Raw genomic sequence first — 26,019 nt, 5'->3', positions numbered from 1 at the left:
GTCACAAGGACATGAAATTTTGAAATGCTTTAATCTTGCGATAACATTTGATTAAGTTATTAATCAAATGTGCAAGGTTGTTTAGCACATGTGATACACATGGCAGTTATTTCATGGTAGCAGGCCAAGGACCCCGAGCATGCAGTCAATGTCAAAGATAAAAGTTGTGATAAGTTATGCCAACTTGGCTTTAGAGGTCAGTTGGTGTCAGTTTTGACCCTACGACAATTATTTGGCCAATAAGTGTCAGTGGTGATATTAAAGACTAGGTATTAATTAATTAATTAATGCCAATCTAAGGGTCAATAATTGGCCTAGCCAATTTAATTATTGGCCAGTGGAATAAATTTTTTGAGCACTACAATAATTATTAAATTCATTTTTAAAATTAATATTTTGAAAATTAATTTAATAAGCTGGACAAAAATGAGATTAGAAGGCTGCCACTTGGCAAAACTTACCCATGAAAGTGGGAAAAACGTTTTTAGGGCTGGTGGAAGTCAATTCCATCCATTGTGAGAGAAAAGAAGGCTATTAGAGAGCAAGGAGAGGCTGCTAATGTGATTTGCCGCTACCACAGATCAGTCCTACAACATGTGACAGCAGTTTGGAGCCCTCCAAGAGCAAGTGACAATAGCCCAAGGTCCTGGTGCAAATGACAACATACAAGAGGGGGCAGCAATCTTTTTGGTAGTCCTAAGCTGTAGGTGACAACTTCCATGGTTGTTTGAGCACGGCAACAACAAATTTTCAATGTTTCTCGTGATAAAACTTCGAATTTTATCTCCATGGCATTCTCTCTCATCCCTAGCCATCTCTCAAGTTATCTCGGCATTTACCAGCAATTTAAGCTATCACATGAAAAGATTTCAATCAATCTCTGCTGTAAACCCTACTTTACAGCAAAAATTAGGGTTTTGGTAGCCGCCTCGAGATGCATGCTCAAAATTGAGGGCCTAGAACTTAAATTCCAAAAGTTGAAATTAAGGAACTTCTGAGAGATTCAAGAGGCCAACCAACCAATATTAGATTTGGGGCTGAATTTGTTTTTCAAGGAGCAAGGTAGAGGCCAATCCCCAAGTAAACCAAGGGGCAAATTGGTTTGGAGGCTTGCTTGTCAATTTGGACAACAAGAGACACTTGGATTAGCAAAGGAGCTTAGAAGATCTCGGTTGTACTCCTTCCTTTTGCAGAAGTGTGTGTTCCTCAGATGAAAGTACAAGCTAGGGCAATTGCAATCTCACTATTGGAGTAGACACTAGTAGGATGATCCTAGGAGTGCTCTAACTACTATAGAAGCTGGTGAAGATACAAGACCTCAAGAAAAGTATTATAGCAAGCCTTATACCCTACCTCTTCTCAAGATCTTGTAATAGTAGGCTCCTAATTGAACCAAGAAATGAGTCTAGAGCCAAGAGAGAAGAAATACCTTCCTATGATTGCCTCATATTGATGTCATTAGCCCGATCTTAAGCTGAGTAAACTTATAAAGTCTTGATGGTATTGAATGCCATGATAACTGATACCTCTTAAGTAAGCCTATAAAGTTATACTTAGGTGGAGCCAAGAGAGAAGGAATACCTTCCCTGTGATTGCCTCATGTTGATGTCATCAGCCCAATCTTAAGCTGAGTAAACCTATAAAGTTATGTCTCCATGGTATCAAAGGCCAAGATAAGTGGTACCTCTGAGTTAACCTATAAAATTATACTTGGGTTGTACCGAAGGTCAAGAGAAGTAGTACCTTTGAGATACTGACACACTCACATCCCTGCCTATTGATGAGTTAATTAGGAGCTATGGAAAACTGATTAAATATGTTGAAGTACTAGGAGATATCCAATTTGATGTTGGCTAGTTATAGAGGGGGGCCAACCAACTACAAGTAACAAGTAATATTTGTCAAATCCAAGCCATCCAAAAGCTGAAGCTTAGAGTTAAAATCGTCACATGGGTACATTTGACCACACCAAATGTAGTAAGGATTCCTCAACAATACTAATGTGAAAGATAAACGCCATGTTCACCATATAAAATCTCTATACCTAGAAAGCAATGAAGCTAACCTAAGTCACCCATCTCAAAGGTATGACGAAGCTGCTCCATAATGTCGGCCACCTTGGCTGCATGAGATTCTATAATAATCAAGTCATCTACATATAAAATGATGAAGCACAAAAGAGAATCAGCCGAACACAAATAGAGGCTAGCATCCAACTAGCTATGGATGAATACTTCAAAAGAAAAGTTGTTTCTTTGATACCAAGCTCGAATGCCTACTTCAAGCTATAATAGGGCCTTCGACAAGGAGAAGATGTGATCCTCTTATCCTAGAATGATTAATCCCTCGTGCAAGTCTAGATGGACATCCTAAATCACCCCATTTAGGAAGGTCACATCCATCTAATGAATGGGCCACCTAAGATGGGATGCACAAGCAAGCACCAATCAAATCTTGGCAACTGAATAGTGGTCATGCAAGCTGCCAATGCAAATGTCTTTGTACACTAAAACATAGCAGTTGGCTGCCAAGCATGCCTTGTATCCATCCAAGGTACCATTGGAGCAACCCTTCACCTTGGAGATACACTTCACACCAATCACTTGTCTATTAAGGATTGTATCCACCAAGATCCCAAGTATGATTATGATCAATTAAATTAAGCATCTCCTCCATGGCACGTCTCCAATCAAGCACTATGAGGACCTCTGAACCTGAAGAGGGAGGAGAAGTTAAAAGATAGGCTTGATAGGAAGGCAATGTGTCTAGATGTTGCAACAAGTAAGAGCAACAAGGCCCTATTGATGTCTCTAGAAATTTTATGACTCCTAAAATCCAAAGGGTCTGGTCATACAACAAGGGATGGGCTTGCAATATGCAAGTGGAACAGTTGCAATGTGGTATAGAAGGTGAAGTAGGTGGATAGTGATGGAGAGTGGGGCAATGGGGGAGCATAAGGACAAGGAGAAACATACAAAGGAGAGGGATAGGGAGATGGTACCAAATATGGGAAAGGAGGGAGGGATGCATACGCTCGATCAGGGAGCGTATCATGAACAGGAAGAAAAGTATATTCTAAAAACTTCTAGAAGATTCAAGAATGTTCTAGAAGATTCTAAGAAGATTCTTAATTCTTTAGAAGGTTCTAGAAAAATGATTGTTGCTTATATCGGTAATGCTTATGTCGTCATCTACTAGAAGCTTCCCCTTAACCTCCTCAATTCTAGTATAAATAGGGGTCTTCAGCTACAAGTCATTCAGTCTTATTAACACCAATTGTGAGGCTCTTGCAAGATAAGTCCTCTCTAGTTTCAATTCAAGCCATGTATCTCTAATTCTTGTCTTGTCTCATCTTTCTTTGATGTAGCCTTGTATTGAGGTCTTGCCTCATATCAATCTTAGATCCATAAATATATTGTTATACTTCATCCTTTTGTAATAAAGAAGTTCTTCATCTTCTTCAAGTTATCCTCTTATAAATTAGGAGACTGCATACTTAATCTTGCCTAGTTGTGATGGATATGGTGATGGAAAGTGTCATCACTCACCACTTTACAAAATATTCATGAACAAATTTAAGAATTTCATAAGAGTAGTGCATGATTACAAGCAAAGAAATCCCAAGCTTTGGGGTTAGCCAACCAAGATCTTCAAAATCAACTCCAAGAACTCCAAGAGGCAAGTTTACATCAAGAAGGCCTTTTAACATTTCGTAGCTGCCCTTCTAGTTACAAGGAGTCAAAGGTTAACCTACCTAAAAATTTTGATGGAACTAGATCAAAGTTTAGTAGTTTTTTTAAATAGGTGTGGTTGTTTATCCACATACAACTTGAGCACTATTCTGATGATGCTTCTCAAGTAGAGCTTATCAACACGCTTCTCTCAAGTACAACCCTCTATTGATTTACACCCTTACTTGAGAACAAATCTCCTCTACTTTATAATTTTAAAGCTTTTGTTTGAGAATTCTCAGCTACCTTTAGAGACACTAATAGAGCTACAATTATCAAAACCAAAATAAGAAGTCTACATCAAGGATCTAGACCTGCATTAGTTTATACATCTGAAAATGGACAACTCACTTGTAATTTAACTTGGCATGAGGATTATTTTATTAGTCAATTTCATTGTGAAATATTTTTTATTGACAATGTCAAAGGTTCACACATTAAGTGACTTCATTTCTCAAGCCAAAATGTGATAATAGCCTATTTGAGAGACATCAAGAGAAGCGCCATAGGGCTTTATTAAGTCCAAATACCATGAAAATAATGACCTTGCAAAGGAAACAAGAAACCAATATCAAGCCTATGTAGATTGTGTCATGGACATGCCATGATCAAGTGTACAGATTTATTCTTGCTCATGTCATATAAATCCACACCCCATGCGAATACACTCTTAACAGGACATCCTCGAGGTAGCCATGCAAATGCACCCTTGCCATGTCATCATAGAACCTTCTAGAAAAATATGCCATGTCATCGCTTGCATCATCAATGATGTCATCATGGAACATTCTAGATCATCTTTAGCCGCCCTTCAATACCTATAAAAGAGGGGCTCGCCATAGAGCTCCTCAATCTTGCCAATGCCAATCTTGGGAGCTCAAGGAGTTGAGACCTCTAAGTAAGTAACTTCAAGTTCCAATTCTAGTTCTTGTCTAGTCATCGTATCTAGTCTTGTCTTGTTTTCCATCATACTCATGTTGTCTTGTCACCTTGTAATCTCGTAGTACAAGATCTTGTATAGTACTATCTTGTATCTTGTTCATCCCCATCAAGGGAGATCCTGTAATTCTCATATCTTGTATCCATACTTACGGTCTTGGGTTGTGGGATCCTTCATATCCTACCAAGTCCTATTATCTATACCTACAGTCCCAGATTGTGGGATTTTTCGTTATCATTGTACCTTGTGCCCCTAAGTGGAATTTATCTTGTAATTAGGATTCTTGTAACAAATATTGTATCTGGTCTAGTCTCTCGAGCACAATCTAGTGCTCCCATAACACATTGATTCAACTGGATTCAAGCCATTGTCAACCTAACAGAAGCAACAGTAACACGCTCTTTGATTGTATTTATATTGTGAAGGACTTGTGCATATTGCTCAACATTGTCCTAATAAGATACAAGTACAAAGCTCTACAGTGCCTGGCAACCAACAAGGAAAACTAGATACATTGTCTCAATGCTTCTATCTTGCACCTAAAAAAGGAGATACAATTTATGACCAACAAGATTCTGTTCCCTTAAAACCAAGACAATTCCCACTTTGCATAAAAACAAGCAAAGTCCCAAAAGATCCAACCTTCCTTCTACAATTCAAGAAAGAACTCTCCAAGGATTACTTTGCCTAGAATATCAAGCGTGAAATTCAAGAAGGGTAAACAAGCATTGAAGGATTCCAAGAAGTTGAAGGTCTACTCTAGTATCAAGGTATTATCAAGGACTATTGTATATACCACCCAAATCGCTTCAATTACATATACTTCAAACAAGGCAAGACCTTCCTATGGAGAAATACCCTAACTCAAAAAACTCAAACACCAATCAAATACAACAATAGCACAAACCAATAAAAGCATATAGTTAGGATTAGGGTAACTCAAAGACAATGAGCACACTAAATAATGTTATAGCTCAACTGTACTGTGTAGAAGTTCGAGGAGTGAGCGTGAGTGTAACGGCTGAAGAGAGAGAGAGAGTAGAGTGAAAGTACTATTCGATATGAGTGTACCAACAATGTGTTGGTACACAAAGAATAAAATGGATTTATACTTAGGGCACGTTAAGGGTGCATTCACATGTACAGCTAAATAATGTGTGTGTACTTTACACGAAGGTCAAACGGGCCTTTATCCTACAACCTCCCACTTAAAGGTCCGAAGTAAACCTCTAGCAAACACCCACTAGTCGTACGCAATGCTCATGCTGAGCTTTGCTTAGATTTTTAGTGAGAACATCTGCAAGGTTGTCCTGTGTTCCAATCTTGGTCAATGTGATTTGACCATCTTTCAAAATCTATCTCATAAAGTAATATCGCACATCTATATGCTTTGTGTGTGAATGATACATGGCATTCTTAGCCAGATACACAACACTCTAGCTATCACATCCCAAAACTGCAGTACCCATAGACATGCCGAGATCCTCTGTAAGTCTGCTCAACCATATAGCTTCCTTAGAAGCTTCAGTAGCTAATATGTATTCAGCTTCAGTGATACTGAGTGCAACGATATTCTGTAACCTGGAACACTAAGAAACAGCCCCACCAGCAACTATGAAGACATACCCGCTGGTGGACCTATGAATGTTCAAGTCACCTGCCATGTCTGCATCACAATAGCCATGCAAACTAAGTGCACCCTTCCCATAGCAAATACGCTTTCTTTGTGTACTCTTTAGGTATCGAAGAATACACTTGACAGCCTCCCAATGTGTTTTGCTAGGATTTGACATAAACCTGCTAACAACTCCCATTGCATTAGCAATGTCTAGATAAGTAACAATCATAGCATACATAAGAGAGCCACAAGCTGATACATAATTGACTCCCTTCATAGCATTTGCTTCCACGTCATCTTTTGGGCTGTTGGCTTTACTAAGCTTAAGATAAGGAGGTAAGGGTACCCCAACAGGCTTAGCTTCAGCCATATTAAATCTGTCCAATACCTTTTCAATGTACTTTTCTTGAGATAAAAACAGCAAGTTCTGCATTCTATCTCTACGAATCCTCGTGCCCAAAATATGCTCTACATTCCCCAAATCTTTCATGGAGAAAGCTGATTTTAGCTGATTTTTGAGAGCATCCAAGCTAGTCTTTCTTTTCCCAGCTAGCAACATATCATCCACATACAAAACAAGTATGATGGGGCTGCCATTTGTATCCTTTTTCATGTACAAGCAATGATCTATATGGCTGCATGTAAACTCATGAGATAGCATAAAAGTGTCAAACTTTTTGTACCACTGCCATGGTGCTTGCTTCAGTACATACAGGCTATGTTTTAGCTTACACACCAACTGCTCTTTTCCAAGAACTACAAAGCCCTCGGGATGTTTCATGTAGATTTCCTCATCAATGTCACCATGCAAGAAAGCTATTTTTACATCCATTTGATACAGCTCTAAGACCAATACAACAGAGAGAGCAAAAAGCACACGTAGAGTGGTCATCTTCACAAGTGAGAAAACCTCTTGGAAGTCAATCCCTTCCTTCTGTGCATACTCTTTGGCAACCAATCTTGCCTTGTACTTGGGTTTTCCATCAACTGTCTTTACTTTGTACACCCATTGGTTCGGAAGAGGCTTCCTTCCCTTGGGCAATGACACAAGATCCCAAGTATAATTTGCATATAGAGATTTAATCTCTTCCTGCATAGCTAGCTCCCACTTACTGCTGAATTCGCATGACTTGGTCTCTTTGTATGTAAGAGGCTCGCCCTCATCTATAAGCATCACATAATGCAAGGAGAGTACCATGAGGCTCATTTTTTGAAGTAATAGGTGGCTGCAAACTCTGAAATTTGACCTTTTTCATATCTTCATTTGAGACTAAAGTACCTTTCAACAATTTTGCCTCATTAAACACAACATTACGGCTGCGAATCATTTTCTTGGACTGAGGTAACCACACTTTGTAGTCAAATTCACCCTCATCACCATAGCCCATGAAAATGCCTTTGGTGGATTTTGGGTCAAGTTTGTTCCTCAACTCATCTCTAACATGCACAAAAGCATCACAGCCAAATATGCGTAAATGGTTATATGAGGCTGATTTGCCAAACCAAACCCCCTCATGGCTGCCATTATTTAAGGACTTGTTTAGAGAGCGGTTACAAATGTGAACCACGGTTTTGAGTGCCTCTTCCCAAAATTCATGAGGGAGATTAGCAATGGACAGCATGCACCGCACTCTTTCATATAAAGTCCTATTATATCTTTCAGCCACCCCATTTGAAGAAGGGTTGTAAGGGACTATAAGCTCTCTCTTAATTCCATGCAAGTCACAAAAGGACTTGAATTCAATTGATGTGAACTCACCCCCATTATCAATTCTCAAGCATTTCAGCTTTCTACCAGTCTGAGTGGTCACAAATGCATGAAAAGTTTTAAAAACAGTAAACACTTTACTTTTCTTTTTCGACAGGTATACCCAAATCTTTTTGGAACAATCATCAATAAAGAAGACAAAATATGCAGCACCACCCAACAATTTCACGAGCATACTACATACATCAGAATGCACTAAGTCCAAGACATTGGACTTACGAGAGACACCAGAGTAAAGGAATTTTTTATTTGCTTTCCAAACTGACACTCATTACAAAAGTTAAGTTTAGAGCCTTTTTCATCAACCCTCTTCAGAGAGGATTCTTTTTTTCATTTATGTATATATTAACAAGTCTTGGAAGATAAAGGCTATTATGGAAGAAAAGAGAAAGAGAGATTATGTAAATTTAGGTGCGTCAAAGAGGATGGGGATTTTATTTTTGCGAGCTTTCATTTTCGATCTTTTGCAATCAATCCTTTTTTTTTTTGCTTTTCCGTTCTAGCAATGTTTGACTATCAATTGCAAAAGCACGAAATTGAAAGCTCGCAAAAATAACACACTCGTAGAGCATCATGTATGTCTGACACTGGAACCTTATAGCAGTTATTTCAAGCAATATAATTTTAATAATTATACATAACTACCTTCATGGGCAAGCAACCAAAAAGCACATGAATTTCAAGTTGATATAAGACTACTCACCTACTGAACAAGTCATAGGTCACTTCTCCCAACTCTCTCGGCCAAGAGATGACTCTACAACAAAGGAGGTGGTGGGTGCCATAGAGGGAATTGAAAGAACATCAAGTCCTTTTTGGCTCATATGGCCTAATCTCTTATGCCATAACTCCAAGTGGCTGCAAATTTAAGCAACTTGCCATTCAAGGCTTTACAGTGCAAACAATACAAAGTGCCCTTCTTGGTTCCTTTTGCAATCAGCATGGAACCCTTTTTCACTTTCCACAAACCACCACCAAACAGTATAGTGTAACCATGCAAGTCAAGCTAACCAACAGATAGTAAACTCTTTTTAATGCCAGGCACATATCTAATATCTTTCAACACAAGCTCTTGCCCATTGTCTAAAGACAAGTGTACAATGTCAATCCCATCAATGCTGCAAGCATGGTTATTTCCAAGATACACATTTCCATAACTGCCTGCATTGAACATAGCAAAACACTCCAAGCAAGGAGTTACATGGAAAAGAGGCACCAGAGTCTATAATCCAAGTCTAAGTGACACCATCATCACAACTGACAAAAGTGCATCAATCACATCAACCTTAATAATTTGCATATCCTGCATGTGGCATACAAGGGCATCATAATCAACTGCACATAATACATCAGCCTCTGTATCTGAAAGCACCTCTATGACCACACTAGAGGCCACATTGGCCTTTTCCTTGCCTTTAGCTACCTCAGATGCATATGTCTAATCCTCCTCCTTTTTATCTCTTGCATTCTTCTTTGTCTCTTGTTCCTTCTTGTAATACCTGCAATCATGTTTCTTGTGGCCCTTCCGACCACAGTGATAGTAAGTAATGTCACTCTTTTCCTTTCCTTTGCTCTTGCTCCTGTTTCTCTGTCCTGCATTTGCATTTGAGTTATTGCCTTCTCCACTAGACATACGTCTAATTTCTTCACTCAAGATTGAACCCCTCACCCCATCATATGCAAGATTGGGGTTATTGCTGAGAGAAACCACCGAGGTCTCCCAAGAGTTAGGCAAGGTCATGATCAAAAAAATCGCCCTCAACTTATCATCAAAGTCCAAAATTGCATCCTTGAGTTGATTTAAAATGTCTGTAAATGCACTCAAGTGCTCAACTGCAGGCTTTGACTCATCCAGCTGCATATTCACTAACTTGCGAATTAAATGCACCTGATTAACAAGTGTGGTGATCTCATAGGTAGTTTTCAGCTTCTCCCATATTGCATAACATGTATCTAAACCCTTAATGTCAATCAAGATGTCATCAATGATATCCATCTTAATGTAAGCCACAGCCTTTTTGTTTACTCTAGCCCAATCTGCATTAGACATTAGTGCGGGTTTATCTTCCTACAAAGCATCCTCACAATCCTTTAGAAACAAAATGCCTTGCATATGGTCTTTCCAAAGGTCAAAGACATGACCATCAAACTATTTAATTTCCATCAAACTCTTGATGTTTGAACTGGAACAAGTTGCAGCCATTTTATCACGAATACAAAAGTAAATTCCCCTAAAATGCAAAAGCACAAGCTAAACCAGCAACCACACTGCTGTTCTTCCTCAACCAGAAATAAATCTCTACTGTTTGTACATGAACCAGCCACCACACAAGTAAAAAATGCAGAAATTTACCAAATTCTGCACAAATCCCCAAAATTTCAAGTCCAAAATTAAATAAATGTCAGCCAATCTGACCTAGTTGAGAAAAATTTTACCAATACATAAAAAGCCCCAATTTTCTGGGATCCAATGTCAAAAAATTTTACTCAAAAGAGTAAAGATCTGACTAATTTGGCAAAATCCCCAATTTAATTGAGGTCACCACACGCAATGTCTTCAATTTCTGACTTGAATATCACTACCAGGCATAGATGAGGTCAAATCTAGGAAAAGCCCTAAATTTCTGGGCCGGATTTGCACAGATTTGTGACCTGTGCTTCCACACCTGAACCCCCCTATCAAGGAAAAGGGAAAAATGTGAAATCAAGGAAGTTTTGATTTCCTTTGAAAAAAAAAATACTGACAGGGGGCCCGGGGGGAGAGGGATGTTTCTCCCGTTGACTCACCAGCCCGTCGCACCGTGCTGTCAAAGAGTTTTTTGTTCATAATATAAATCCTAGAATTCTTATGTTTGCAAAAGAACTTTATTAGGATTCACAAGAGGAACTTTCATACATAATTCAGTCATTGTTACCCAACAACCGACTTAGATATCACTTAGTTTCATAAGTTCTTTTGTAACTGACATACAATTTTCAGTTGTACCATGTATATTGACAAAAATTAAGTCTATGGGAACCCACAACTTGATCAACTGGAGGTAATTGACAGTTTGCAAGCTAAGTCACATTGGTTCAAAAGGAAAATATGGTTGGAAATCAAGAGAAGTGCCAAAAGTCCATTAGATTTGAGTGGGACCTGAAATAATGGTCTTATATGACTTATAAGTGACCTAAATGGTCAAACTGAAGAGTAAGAGCTGAGGAGGATGCAGCCCGCATTTTTCGGCGCAAAAAACGGGCCTGCATACCTATGGCAGATGGAGGATGAGCTGTGGGCTATGGTGCATGCTCCAAAGCATGCAAACTCAAGGCAAACTGAAGCTGAAGAAGGAAATACAAACAAGGAAGGTGAGAGCTCTTCTTGCCCGTCCATTTGGTATGACGAAAATGAGTGGTATGACAGTCTATAAAAGGGGGAAACCTAAGAAAAAGTATTCAGCCTGCTCTTATATACGTCTTCTTTCATTTTTTTACCATATTCACGGTCCAATGAAGCCCGTCTTGTACCCAAGTACTTGAGTGACTTTGGGAGCAAGCAAAGGGGAGGATTTTGAAGGTGTATGGGCTGTTTTGGACTGAAAAAACCAGTCATAAACAGGGCAGCCCACTGTTCTTGTCCATTTTGATGAGTAAATAAGTGATCTATGTGGTTGTAAGAGAAGGTATTGACCTCTTAACATCAGGGCTTCATTTGTGAATGATTAGAGAAGCTTATTCTTGGGATTATGTGCACTTTTGGAACTCAATTAGGGGCTGAAAATTACTGTTTTAAAACAGGGCTGAAGTAAAATTTATGCTTTGTCAATGCATTTCATGAGTTTTTGATCTATGTCTTGGATGTAATTAAGTCTACCATCAAAATACTTGTATCTTGGAGTTGTTATCCATTCATGTTCATGAAATAGAAACCATTTGAGCTTGCATTCGGAGTATGCATTTGGATTAAATCTGAGATTATCCCTAAATGTATTAGTTTATTATCCGCATATGCATTTGATGTGATCAAGACAAAGTCTTTCATTCCATTCATGTATGCTAAAAGAAAAAGCTTGAGATCTTCTTCTTCAACTAAGTCATCTCAAAAGCCCAAATCTTATCAAACCCCAATCTTTCCTCCTTCTCCTAACCTTGAATCCCACACTCCTCTTCTGCTCTAAACCCCAATGGAAGACCTTCAACCCCCAACACGAGGACAGTGGTGAACCCGACGTGAAGGTCAGCCGCGGAAGAGGAAGTACAATGGTAGAATCATCAAGTTCGGGAGGAGATGCCTTGCAGCAGTTGGTTCGTCTGATGCAAGAAAGCCAACAACAACAATTGCAATTTCAGCAGCAGTTGCAACTGCAACAATAGCGGAGACAAGATGAAGAGCGGAATGATGCCGCTGCCATTAAGGCTTTGGAAGCACTTGGGCAGGAGCTCAAGCAATTTAATGGGTAAAATTTGTCCTCTTTTATCCGCCTCTATACTGACAAGATGGTCTTCTTTGGAGTTCCTCATCATGCTTGGAGCCGATACTTTGCCCGTTTGGCCGTGCATGGCCTCCAGGACCGAATTCATGGTCTTTTTCAAAAAGATACGGATGGTCTGCATTCAAGAAGGCTCTTCGAGAAGAATTTTTTCTTGAAGATTCTGGCCTCATGACGAAGAAAGTCTTCACTGAATGGGTTGAAAGGCCCAATAAGGGACTAACCGCCACTGCTCTTCACTGCGAATTTGAAAGCAAATTTGCTCGACTAGATCCTGACGATCAACAGGGTATGGAAAGCCAGAAGATTGAATTATTTCTAAAGGCTGCGGATCCTTTTCTTCAAGAGAAGCTAATTGATCGGCTTGAAGATCCTGACTCTGAGACGGGATTGAAGACTGCTTGGAGTGATATCACTGAAGCAGTTAATATGATTGCTCGAAGAGAGCGGATGCGCCTAAGGTGGGGATCTACCTCTGCACCAACTGAATCCATGAAGGAGCATGTTCCTGTATCTCGACCTCCTGTCTCTATGGCCAAGCAACCAAGAAATCCTGCCATTCCACCTCCAAAGAAGGATGTTATGGACGATCTGATCAAGAGCATGCGGGATCTCCATCTTAATCTAACGGAGATTAATTCCAAGGTGGAAAGGCTTGATGTGAAAGTGGAAGAAAGAGGACAGACAACTGCCCAAAGACCCGTACGAGAAGGCTTCAAAAGACGCTGTATCTGGTGTGATAGCCTACAACATGATAAGAGGAAGTGCGGTGCATTCCGTGAAGTTGAAGCGCAAAAATTAGTCTTTTGGAAGGATGGTAAAATTCATGCAACTGAAACCGGGCTTCCTCTTGAGCCAAATTTCGGTAATGGTAGCATGAAGAAAAGACTGGAGGATTTGGCAACAAGAACAACCTATGCAGCTGTTGATGCAACTACCTATGGGCTGCAAATTGAGCCAACTAATGAAATTGTTAAAGCATGTAAAACTGATGCAAAATCTAAAGTGTGGATGCTGGCCTTAGATCGTATGGAGCGAAGCAAGGCAACCAAAGATGATTTAACTACTACCAGTCAATGCATCCGAGGAAGAACTAGACGGATCGAGCCAGTTGATTCATTTTCAGCTTTCGCTCAGTTGGTTGAAATTAATAATCATGAAGCTATGATAGAAAAAAAGAAAAGAAGAGATGAAGATGTTGCCGGTCCCTCCTCTTCGGGGCCAACTAAACGTGTGATAAGAAGTAAACCGGATCAGCAGAAGGCTGCTGAAAATCCACCACCGCCAGAGCTTGATATGGAAAATGCCCCACAAGCAAAGAAGACGGAAGGAAAGAGAAAAGGCAAACAACCCAACTACAAGTTGCAGTCTGACATAGAGACTGCGACGGATCTCAAGCGGATCCTAGAAGAAAGGATTCTTGGAAGCAGAATTGAATTTACATTAGGTGAAATTCTCGGAATTGCAAAACGAGGATTTCATGATGTAATAATTGATGTAATTAAACAGAAATGACAATATGTTGGTGAGGAAACTGAAGAATCTATACATGCTTTTTGCAAGCACTTCATGTGTATTTGCAGGACGAAGAGAAGTTGAAAACTCAAGGGATTCAATTGGAGGCAATCAAAGAATTGATTGGCAGCCATAGAAGCCAAAGATGAAGACATCTATGAAGCAGAGATTGAAGAAGCTATTGCAGAGAATGTTATGGTGGGGTCTTCTCAATCCAAAGAGCAGCCCATGCATAAGAAAGAAGCTCGTCTTCACAACATGCAAGAAGAGAATGATGCTCATTTTATTCCTAGTAGTCACTACTCCCGTACCCATTGGGCAAGGGCGACCACCGAAACCGTTGTCAAGATTAGAGAAAGAGAGACTCCATGCATTGCCCTTATAGACCATGGCTCGGAAATCAACGTCAGGTCAAGAAGTCTCTACGAGAATGGCGGATGGCCCATAGATGTGGACCCAGGATGGCGCATGAAAGTAGCCAATAACTACTCTGGCGATCTCTATGCGGCATGTCCTTATGTACAAGTTACTATTGGTAATGTAAAAGATGAATTTCATTTCTTTGTTCAAGATTCCTGCAGCTATCCTATCATTCTTGGTCAACCTTTTATTTCTGAGTCTCGTTTGGAGACAAAGGCCCTTGATGATGGTTCATCATATGCTCGGATAAGAAGTAAGGATAATGATAAAGCTGTCCAATTTTTGATTGTATGTGTAAATCATCACCGGAATAGAGATCGGTTGAGATATCATCCTGTACCTCCTAATGCCCGAGAATTTAAGGGTTTTCGGGTAGCATTGCTGTAAGTGGAGGCTATGGCGGTGCTTCATGTCATAAAAATTTGCCTCCATATGTAAAGGGGGTTATGCCAAAAGCTGACTTGTAGGTTTTTACGGCCGACAGTGTGGGCTGTTATAAACAGTTTTCAGCCATGCATAGGGCTGAAAGAAAGCATTTTATGTCATGTGAAACGAGAGTTGAAGCAAATTGATGTTTTGGCTGAAAATGAAAAAATTTCAGGGCTATTTCATGGGCTGATTTATAATGATACATTAGCTAAAATACATGCAACTGTTCATGCAGAAAATCAAGCTAGAAATCAGTCCATACAGGTATGCACATTGAATATTTATGACATAATTCAAGAATTTGCAGATCAAGAAGCTTTTGGACAGCCAAACAAGGATGAGGTAAGAGTAGAAACAAAGTATAAGACAATTGACAAGAAGGTCAAGCCGGTGGCTACTCCGCTACCTCCCGAAAGTGAAGGACTGGCAGAAAGGGCATCCAAACAGCCAAGCCTTCGTGATCCCAAAGATATTGGTCACCAATTTACAGCTGAAAGTTTACAAGAGCTAAAAATTGGTGAAGACTCTTTTCTCTTGCCAGCTGAAAAGCAAATCTTCATGCAGATATTAAAGAAACATGGAAAAGCTTTTTCATTTCAGCCACATGAAATTGGCTGTGTGGATCCAATTGTTGTGGCACCAATGGTGATTTTCACGGTCCCACACGTTCCTTGGAATCTTAAACCAATTCCGGTACCAAGGGCTCATTTTTCTAAGTTACTGAAGCTTTTAAATGAAAAGATAAAGATGCAAATATTGGAGCCATCTTCAGCTCTGTATTCCAACCGATGGTTTACCGTGCCTAAGAAGAATGGATCTTTGCGATTCATTCAAGATTTACAGCCTATAAATAAAGTCACTATTAGAAATGTTGGTTTGGGGCCAATTGTTGATGAATTTGCTGAGGCTTTTGCAGGTAGAGCAATTTATTCCATGGGTGATTTATATTCGGGTTATGACCAATTTCAACTTCCTTTGGAGAGCCGAGACATTACCACAATGAATACGCCTCTTGGTTTAGTCCGCATGTGTACTCTACCTCAAGGAGCTACAAATTCAGTAGCTCACATGATGAATGCCATGCATAAAGTATTGAGAGATTATATTCCCCAACTAACTCTTCCTTTCCTTGATGATGTACCAATCAAAGGATGTGAAATTCATGAGAAGAATGAAGAACGCAATGAGCTTGGATGCCGCAAGTTTGTTTCCAATCATATTAATGATTATGCTCAAATCTTGTCTAAATTAGAAGAAGTCCATCTTACTCTTTCAGGTGCTAAATCTGTTTTTGGAGTCCAAGAAGTTCTTGTGGTAGGGCATATGTGTGGTCCATATGGCCGAAAGCCTTCTCCAACCAAGATTGATGCTATCAACAAAATGCGGGAAATATGCACAAATGTTTCGGAGGTGAGAAGATTTCTTGGAGCATGTGTTTTCTATCTTATTTGGATCCCACATTTCGCTCATGTTGCTGAAAATCTTTATCAACTGCTAAGAAAAGGCCAAAGGTTTATATGGGAAAAAGAGCATACTCAAGCTATTCGGAAATTGAAGAAATTGCTGATTTCTACCCCCGCCTTAAAGAGGGCTAATTACTCTAATGGTCAACCTATCATACTCACAGTGGACACAAGTCCTATTGGAATAGGATGGGCAGTCGGTCAAGATGATCTTGAGGGCAACAGATATGCAATTCGCTTTGGAGCGAAGGTTCTTAATGAACGTCAAAGAATGTATGCTCAAATTAAAAGCGAACTTTGGGGAGTTGTAACTACATTGAAATGTGACCGGGAGTACTTCATGGGCGCACATGTAATAGTTGAAGCAGATTGTCTTCCACTCTTGGGCATGATTGCCAACTGCTCCACTCCCGACATAGCTATGCTAAGATGGATAGCCTATATTAATTCCTTAAATCCTGATTTGAAACATATTGCAGGAAGAGATAATCCGGTTGCTGACATGCTTTCACGTGCCAGATATAAGGATGAAGAAGAGATGATGGATGAGGAAGAATCACAGACTATATTTGCTAAAAATGATGCTATAATTGCAGGTTCAGATCTGAAAACGGCAAGTATAGCTGTACCTAATGATGGTTCAGCTGTCAAAAATGCAGGTACATCATTAATTACAGCAAGTACAACAGGTTCAGCTGTTGTAACAAAATTTATAGCAGCATAGAAAGAAGAAACAACCATGGAAGGACGGTGGGCAGCTGAAAGACAGCATGCTCAATGTTTTGTTTTGGTTTGTTCGCACTTTAAAGAAGAATATTATGCACGTGATTGCCTAAAAATTGGCCAATTTCTAAGCACTATGACAAAGAAGGAAGATTGGACTAATGAAGAGTTCAAGAGAATCAAGAGAAAAGCTTATGGCTTCTTCTCAAACATGGCTACCTTTGGAGGCATGCGAAAAAGAAAGGAAGAACGCCTGTTCGTGTCTTAGGAGACAAGAAGACTCAAAGACAGGTCATGCAAGAATTTCATGAAAGCCTATTGGCTGGTCATTGAGGCATATGGGGCACTTTTGCCAAAATAAAAGAGAAATTTTGGTGGCAAAACATGTGTAAAGACATTGAGCATTTTGTTGAGTCTTGTCATATTTGTCAAATGTACTCTATGGTTAAGCATAGAGCTGGGCTTCAGCCTACCTTTCCTTTATCCATTCATTACAGATGCCTACAGGAATTTGGAACATAAGATATCTAGTACTTGCTAGAGAAAATCTCACAAATCAAGTGGAAGAAAAAGCCTTGACAACAAAGTCCACTCAAGCTGTTTGTAGATTTTTACTTGAAGAAGTATTTTGCAAGTATGGCTGTGTTGCCAAAGTAACTGCTGATAGAGGAGAATTGGATGCCGATGAGGCTCGCCATTTCTTTGCTCAATTGGGAATCAAGCTTTCTCTTACATCAGCCTACAATCCTGAAGGCAATGGTAAGAGTGAAAGAGGTCATCAACCAATTCTCAAAGCATTGGCAAAATCTTGCAGAGGAAAGATGAGAGAATGGCCTAGAATGCTTCCATTCGCGTTATGGGCTGATAGAACTACCCATAGTGCAGCAACAGGTTATATGCCGGCTGAGCTAATATATGAGCAGCCACCTATTATGCCTATTGAGGAATCTATTGTCACATGGAGTATCTTGCCTTGGGATGAAGGCATAAATAGAGAAGAGCTGCTGATTTTGCGCATAAGGCAGCTTGAAAAAAGGCCAGAAGATGTCAAGACAACCACTGAAAGGCTGAAGGCAGCAAAATTGAAAAATAAGAAGAGGTTTGACAAGCATCATCGACTCCGTCCAAGAGCTATTCAAGAGAATGATTGGGTAATTGTCTATGACAGCAACCTGGACAATCAATATAGTGCTCATAGGAAGTTAGCCAAGCGATGGTTTGGACCATATGTGGTGAAAGTAGTACATGATAATGCTACTTATACTTTGGCTGAAATGGATGGGACCATGGTCAAGGTACCAATAGCTGGTAAACGTATCAAGCTCTTCAAACGAAGAGAGTCTTCTACTTATGAGCTTGATGACTTGGATGTGAGCCATCTACTTGAAGACAAGAAAGATGAAGAAGACTTAGAGGATGAAGATGAAGATATGTCAGAAGAAGAGCCTCCTTAACCCGCAATTTTGTGAAATGGCACATGCTGGAGGATGTGCAGGTTAGGAGGGGGTGAATGTCAAAGAGTTTTTTGTTCATAATATAAATCATAGAATTCTTATGTTTGCAGAAGAACTTTATTAGGATTCACATGAGAAACTTTCATACATAATTCAGTCATTGTTACCCAACAACCGACTTAGATATCACTTAGTTTCATAAGTTCTTTTGTAACTGACATACAATTTTCAGTTGTACCATATATACTGACAAAAATTAAGTCTATGGGAACCCACAACTTGATCAATTAGAGATAATTGACAGTTTGCAAGCTAAGTCACATTGGTTCAAAAGGAAAATTTGATTGGAAATCAAGAGAAGTGCCAAAAGTCCACTAGATTTGTGTGGGACCTGAAATAATGGTCTTATATGACTTATAAGTGACCTAAATGGTCAAACTGAAGAGTAGGAGCTGAGGAGGATGCAGCCCGCATTTTTCGGCGCAAAAAACGGGCCTGCATACCTGTGGCAGATGGAGGATGAGCTGTGGGCTATGGTGCATGCTCCAAAGCATGCAAACTCAAGGCAAACTGAAGCTGAAGAAGGAGATACAAACAAGGAAGGTGAGAGTCTTCTTGCCCGTCCATTTGGTATGACGAAAATGAGTGGTATGACAATCTATAAAAGGGGGAAACCTAAGAAAAAGTATTTAGCATGCTCTTATGTACGTCTTCTTTCATTCTTTTACCATATTCATGGTCCAATGAAGCCCGTCTTATACCCAAGTACTTGAGTGACTTTGGGGGCAAGCAAAGGGGAGGATTTTGAAGGTGTATGGGCTGTTTTGGACTGAAAAAACCAGTCATAAACAGGGCAGCCCACTGTTCTTGTCCATTTTGATGAGTAAATAAGTGATCTATGTGGTTGTAAGAGAAGATATTGACCTCTTAACATCAGGGCTTCATTTGTGAATGATTAGAGAAGCTTATTCTTGGGATTATGTGCACTTTTGGAGCTCACTTATGGGCTGAAAATTACTGTTTTAAAACAGGGCTGAAGTAAAATTTATGCTTTGTCAATGCATTTCATGAGTTTTTGATCTATGTCTTGGATGTAATTGAGTCTACCATCAAAATAATTGTATCTTGGAGTTGTTATCCATTCATGTTCATGAAATAGAAACCGTTTGAGCTTGCATTCGAAGTATGCATTTGGATTAAATCTGAGATTATCCCTAAATGTATTAGTTTATTATCCGCATATGCATTTGATGTGATCAAGACAAAGTCTTTCATTCCATTCATGTACGCTAAAAGAAAAAGCTTGAGATCTTCTTCTTCAACTAGGTCATCTCAAAAACCCAAATCTTATCAAACCCCAATCTTTTCTCCTTCTCCTAACCTTGAATCCCACACTCCTCTTCTGCTCTAAACCCCGGTGGAAGACCTTCAACCCCCAACACGACAACAGCGCGCTTGCCGGTGACCCACTGACGTGCGCCTACAGCCCGTTGGCCCACTGACGTTGTGTGCCTACTGCCCATGGCATTTCTGCAACGTCGCCTGCACATGACCAATCGTGGCACGTGCTGGTCACCACACGCCTGCTGGTCGCCACACGCCTGTTGCCCACCCACTAGATGCTGTCACTTGGTGTAGACAGGTGACGTTAGTCACCAGCGTGGTCACCTGCCTGGTCACGAACTCTAGCCAACTCCCTACACGCCTTTGATGATCTTGTACCGCAGGCTCTGATACCAATTGTTGTAGCTCAGTTGTACTATGCAGGAGTTCGAGGAGTGAGCGTGAGAGTGTGACGAGACTAAAGAGAGAGAGAGAGAGAGAGAGCAAAGTGAAAGTACTATTCGATATGAGTGTACCAACAATGTGTTGGTACACAAAGAATAAAATGTATTTATACTTAGGGCACGTAAGGGTGCATTCACATGTACAGCTAAATAATGTGCGTGTACTTTACACGGAGGTCAAACCGGCCTTTATCCCAACAACCAAATCCCCTATGGAAAAATACCCTAGCTCAAAAACTCAAGCACCAATCAAATACAACAATAGCACAGACCAATAAAAGCATATAGTTAGGATTAGGATAACTCAATGACAATAAGCACAGTGAATAAGGAAGCAAATGAATCTAAATAATATAATGCTCATGCAGCAAACACAAGGAGTTGCCAAAGACACTTGTTCCAAGCATGAAACTTTGACACCATAACTTTATCTTCTTCTTTTGGCAATGGAGTAGTACCTTTGCTGTACTCTAAAGCCCCAATGAGAGTGAATCTTCAAAATTGGTATGACAAGCCATTTAAATCTTATAGTTGTGTCCAGTCAGCTTGACGTTAGAACTAAACATGGATGCCATGTCTAATGAACAATACGCAGCAATAATGATAGGAAAACGGCCAAACACAAATGTAGTACCAACAAGAAAGACAACAATAGTTATCCCCGGGATACCAAAAAGTGCAAAACACAGCTAGATCTCCTATCACCAAGTGCAAGAATGTGTGACCAGCTGCAAAACGCAAGTAGAAATGCTGACAACACGGCTAAGATGATGACAACTAGCTGGAAAGCTGATAATGATAGCTGGGAGAGTGATGAATGATGCTGACAAGATAAAACGCTATTGTTGGACTGCAAAACACAGTCACTTGCTGACTCTAAGAAACACTTAGATACACATTGCAAGTTGGGAGGGGTAAACCTAAAGATATTGCATCATATTAGCTGCAAATGACACTAAAACAAGGAGTAAATGATGTCACTTAGTACTGTTGAAATATCAGAATGATAGCATGAGAAGATGTGCACAAAAGGGAGAGAGAGCTCAAGAAGAATATCTTGCTTAGTAAGTTGCTCACAAGTACAACTGGTACACTCTCTCTACATTCGAGAGTGACTTCCAAGCTGTTTATATAGCCTCATTGTGAGCTAGGGTTAGAGTTTCCCCTACCCTTCAACTCATTCACACCTCACCTTCCCTCATGCACCCTTGCTTACTTAGGGTTCCTATGCTACACTTCTAACACCCCCCCTCAACGTCAAGGTGGCATTGGATTACATAACATGGAAATGGTGTCGCCCCTCGATGAATCAGTTGGATGCCTTTATAAAACAGGCTACAAGGATGTTTATGAGAAGATGCTACAACAAATATTAGAATAGTCTGTCCACATGCTTTGGATACATAGTTCGACTCCAATTCTTTGGGAACTTCAGGAGACTTGGAATATTTACTAGTGATATGCCCTGTTTATTTACATTTGTTACACTTCATCTTGTTGGGATATTTTTTCCAGTAGTTGCTTACAATATGTCCCTTTTTGTTACAAAAGAAGCATTCAGTAGTCACAATATGAACTAAGAGTTGTTCACAGTTGTCAAGTTAGATGTTGAGCTAATGCTACCTTCTTTTTTTATTTCTTTTCTCCTCATCCAAACAAGACTAAATGACACCTTCAAGTGTAGGATTTGGTACATTTGTTAGGGTAGTGATAAGAGTTGAAAAGACTTTTCTTACAGCTTTCAAGAGTATTGCAATGGCATCTTCTTCAGCAACAACTGGACCTTGAACTAAAGCTAATTGAGCCATCAAACCCTTCATGTGGGAAATGAAGTTTTCCAAGTCTTCTCCCTTCTTGTATCTAAGCTGAAGAACTCTATTTTGAGGAAGATTTTGGAATTCTTCCCTCTTGCACCATACAATTTCTCAAGCTCATTTCACTTCTCTTTTGCAATTGCAAGTTGGTTTTTAACATCCATAGGGTTGGATGGATCAATGGATTTTGTCCCTTTCATTAAGGGCCAGTAGCCTCTCTCCATCATTTTATATTTTACTAACACCTGCCATGGGTGGAAGTCTCTCCGATCAAACTTGCGGATTTGAAGCTTCACATCAATATAGGCCATGACAGGAAGGTCTTACCAATTGCACAAGCCATGGCAATGTCCAATCCTTTACAAGGCAAGCACTAAGAGTGGAAGCAAATGAAATGATATTATAGACCAAGTAAATAACAGGCTGAAAGCAACTAATGTGTAATCAAGCAAAATAAGTTTATATGAGGAGATGGAAATGGTCTATGAATTTATATCTGACACATAGCCTTACAAAGGTCAAGAAGAATGATGACAATTGAGCACTTTAATGAATATGCTTAAGGTGAAAACTAATCTCCTCAAGATTGAGATTTAGCATAAAACATCTTCCACATATTGATTGGAAATAAGATCATGACTGAGAAATATAGCATCAAGGCTTACAAGCATTCATCTCACACTATATGCCGGCTTTTTGATGAACTTAATAAACAAGTATGTCCAACCTTGAGATGCAACTTTTAGATCTTCAATGAGCTCCAACGAAGGTTAATCAGTGATTAAATCAATGTTAGAGTTAAAATAATGATTGGGTTTAAGAAAATCCTATAGTGCAATGAAGCTTTCATGGCTACCAAGACCCACAATTAGGGTTTGGCTCAGTGTGAGCAACAGGGATGGAATTTCCAAAAACCCTTTGAGGTGGAGATAGCCCACTTAGGGGGCTACAAATGCCCTATGAAAGCTGCCCTGATAGTGTCTTCAGCAGGTCGCGCCATTGAGCCAAACTGATCACTGCGAAATTTGCACCTGATTTACAAATTTCAGCAATGCCAGCTTCCTAGCTACCAAATGTTGAACTTTAAAGCTCCAAGATGTTTTATCTTGAGCTAGGGAAGAGATCCTCAGAAGAGGTCCTAAGCTAAAATGCTCTCTTTTGCTCTCCCCAAGTCCTCCAACAGAGGTGGGTATGGCAAGCAGCTATGGAGGTGAAGAGGTATGATGAGGAAATGACATACTCGTGTGCACTTAGTGTGAAATGGAGTTGAAGGAAGCTTGTTGGATCAGAGTGTCTCTAATACCATGTTGAAATATTAGAATGACAGCATGAGGTGTGCACAAGAGGGAGAGAGAGCTGAAGTACAAGATCTTGCTTAGTAAGTTGCTCACAAGTACAATTGGTACACTCTCTCTACATTTGAGACTAACCTCCAGGCTGTTTATGTAGCCTCACTATGGGCTAGAGTTAGGGTTTCCCTTGCCCTTCAGCTCATTCACACCTCACCTTCCCTCATGCACCCTTGCTTACTCAAGGTTCCTATGCTACACTTCTAACAGCTGCTACCAGTATAAACCCAACCATCTGCTGCCCTGAATTGTGTGTGCACCCTTGCTTACTGAAGGTTCCTATGCTACACTTCTAACAGCTGCTACCAGTATAAACCCAACCATCTGCTGCCCTGAATTGTGTGTACACCATGTCAATCGCACTGGAATGGCATCAGTCATGTCAGGAACGCTACCACAAAGAGGGCAGCTCTGAAACCTGCTGCAAATGGCAGCCTCCCGCTGCTACAATTGCTATAAGGGTGAAGGAAGCACCGAAAGCTGCTGCACAATCAAACACAATCAGCTGTGACACCTTCTGTCACAAGAAAGCAGGTCCAAACTACAACATGATTCCACAAACAGCTTGCAAACACCTTCCACAGAAGCTTCATGGTGAAATGAACATTGTGCTTTGGCCAGGCTGGAAGGCCCCAAGTGTGCATGAGTGAAGCAAGTACAATCATGAAGGCCAAATATAGGCCATGATAATGAAACTAGATGACCTGAACCAGTGGGTGCCAGAAACATGGCCCACCTGGTCAGAGTGTGATGTGTGGCATGAGTGGCATAAAAGATGCCTAAAGCGGACAGTGCCCAATCGAGTCAGGTGATCAGATATGAGCTGCACACAAAATGTCAACAACAACAACCAAAACACAATAAAAGACAACAGATTATGACATAGAATATAAACTGCCAATATCACTCTATCAGGGATAGGTCGTAATTCAAGATATTAAGCAGAATGACTTCATTTTCTACGTTACAAAAGGATCAAGGCATACCCCTTGATTCACAGTTGCAGAGCCAACCATCATCAACTTACTGCCATCTGATAAGGATGCAACCCTCAAAGACATGCTTGAATCCAGCATCCTACCTGCAAAAGGTCCGAAAGTGATAAATTAGATGTGTGCCATGGCACTAGTCGAATGGAATGTCCCTGCGAGTAATAGTCAATTCACAATCTATCATGATTCTGTGACAGTATTAGAGGGATGTACATATAAAGTGAGCAAAAATACGAAATGGAAATTTGATACTAGAGAGTGTGTCTGCACAGCTTACAACTTACACACTACCTCGACTCTGTTACCGCTAAAGGATTTTTCAACAGAAACAAGTGGCAAGTCCTAAACTACATCTCCACTTTTTATCCTGTGAGTAAGCAGGGCAGTTTATAATATGAGATAAATACAGTACAATGACTCTGTAGCTAGTCATGACATCTCATCAGCTTGGCAATCAATGATGCGCCAAAATTTGAGCTGACAAAATGAGTTTACTTGGAAAGTACATTATAGTCAAGGAAACACTCAAATTATAATGTGCTATGAAGCACGATAACTTTGCCACTGGCTGGTGAGATTGACAATCCACAAAGCACCGTCATCCCAGCTGACAGAGCAGAGTAAAGTCCATGTGTGAAGAAAAGGGCTGTCTATTATGTGCCAATACGGGTATCATTGCCTTTAACATCGATTTCAAGAAATTACCAAAAGAATCTAGGCCGTAGATATGATGCCATTGTCATGAAATCGAGAACAACTATTGACATGGAAAGGCATCCTGAAAATTTGTCAAGGTTTTACGAAGTAAAATCATCCGCGAAGATTATCAAACGACCGAACAAGAAAAACCAACTATCGGGGTCAAATTCCTTATGAGAACAAATGACCTGATTCGACAGTCATTTGAAACCAAAGGTGCAAGATAACCGCTCTCAGGAAAAGCAATGCAGAATGACAGAGCCTAAATTTGCGATATGAGAATTGCTTCGAATCTACAAAGGCAAAGTCAAAAATATGCGGAACGTAAGAGGAACCAGAACCTTTAAAGATGATCTTCTGCAGGCGAGGAAGCACGCCAGATAAGGCATGCAGCTTCTCTTTGAGAGTTTGGATGGTGGCGTCCTCGGGGAGGGGAACGGAGAAAGTGTCCTTGCCGCATTTGCAATGCAACGTGATGAAGGTGATTGCACGAGGTTGTTCTTCTGCGGCTGGCTGCAGCCGATCATTCTCTTCTTCTGCTGTTGCTGCAGCAGTCCCGCGTTGCTGTCCATGATCATCTGCCATCAGAGAGGGCTTTTCGAAACGAGTAAATATTAATACAACTGCCGAGGTATTTGCTTTCACTTGCAAAGTTGCAACTGCTCTCGACTTTTGAGTGTGTGTCTGTCCATGTGGGCCCTGTTATGCTGACGTGTACCAGCCACGTGGACACTGCTGGTGCCACGTAGACGGCAGAAGATTATTGGAAGAGATCCTATTCCGCGCCTAGGCTCGCGGGCACAATTTTTCGGGGGGGGGGGGGGGGGGGCGGGCGCTGGACGCGT

The 26,019-nt window shown here is 40.4% G+C and overlaps 1 protein-coding gene across 1 annotated transcript in view; it reads right to left on the bottom strand.

Moving 5' to 3' along the window:
• Positions 1-25,814, bottom strand: part of LOC148022938 (LRR repeats and ubiquitin-like domain-containing protein At2g30105) — a 55,928-nt gene extending 30,114 nt beyond the window's left edge. The window contains exons 1-2 of the mRNA XM_087695860.1: positions 25,516-25,814; positions 24,470-24,564 (exon numbers count right to left, since the gene is read on the bottom strand). Coding sequence (XP_087551986.1) covers positions 24,470-24,564; positions 25,516-25,759 — 339 coding nt within the window. The 5' untranslated portion in view covers positions 25,760-25,814. The remainder of the gene's footprint in view (positions 1-24,469; positions 24,565-25,515) is intronic.
• Between the last annotated feature and the right edge of the window lie 205 nt (positions 25,815-26,019).

Source organism: Lygodium microphyllum, chromosome 16, assembly GCF_053477565.2.
Source record: "Lygodium microphyllum isolate KBCC chromosome 16, Lygodium_microphyllum_v1.1.10, whole genome shotgun sequence".
Lineage (NCBI taxonomy): Eukaryota > Viridiplantae > Streptophyta > Polypodiopsida > Schizaeales > Lygodiaceae > Lygodium > Lygodium microphyllum.
The sequence above is the reverse complement of the archived record's forward strand: the minus strand, read 5'-3'. Positions and strand labels throughout refer to the sequence as shown.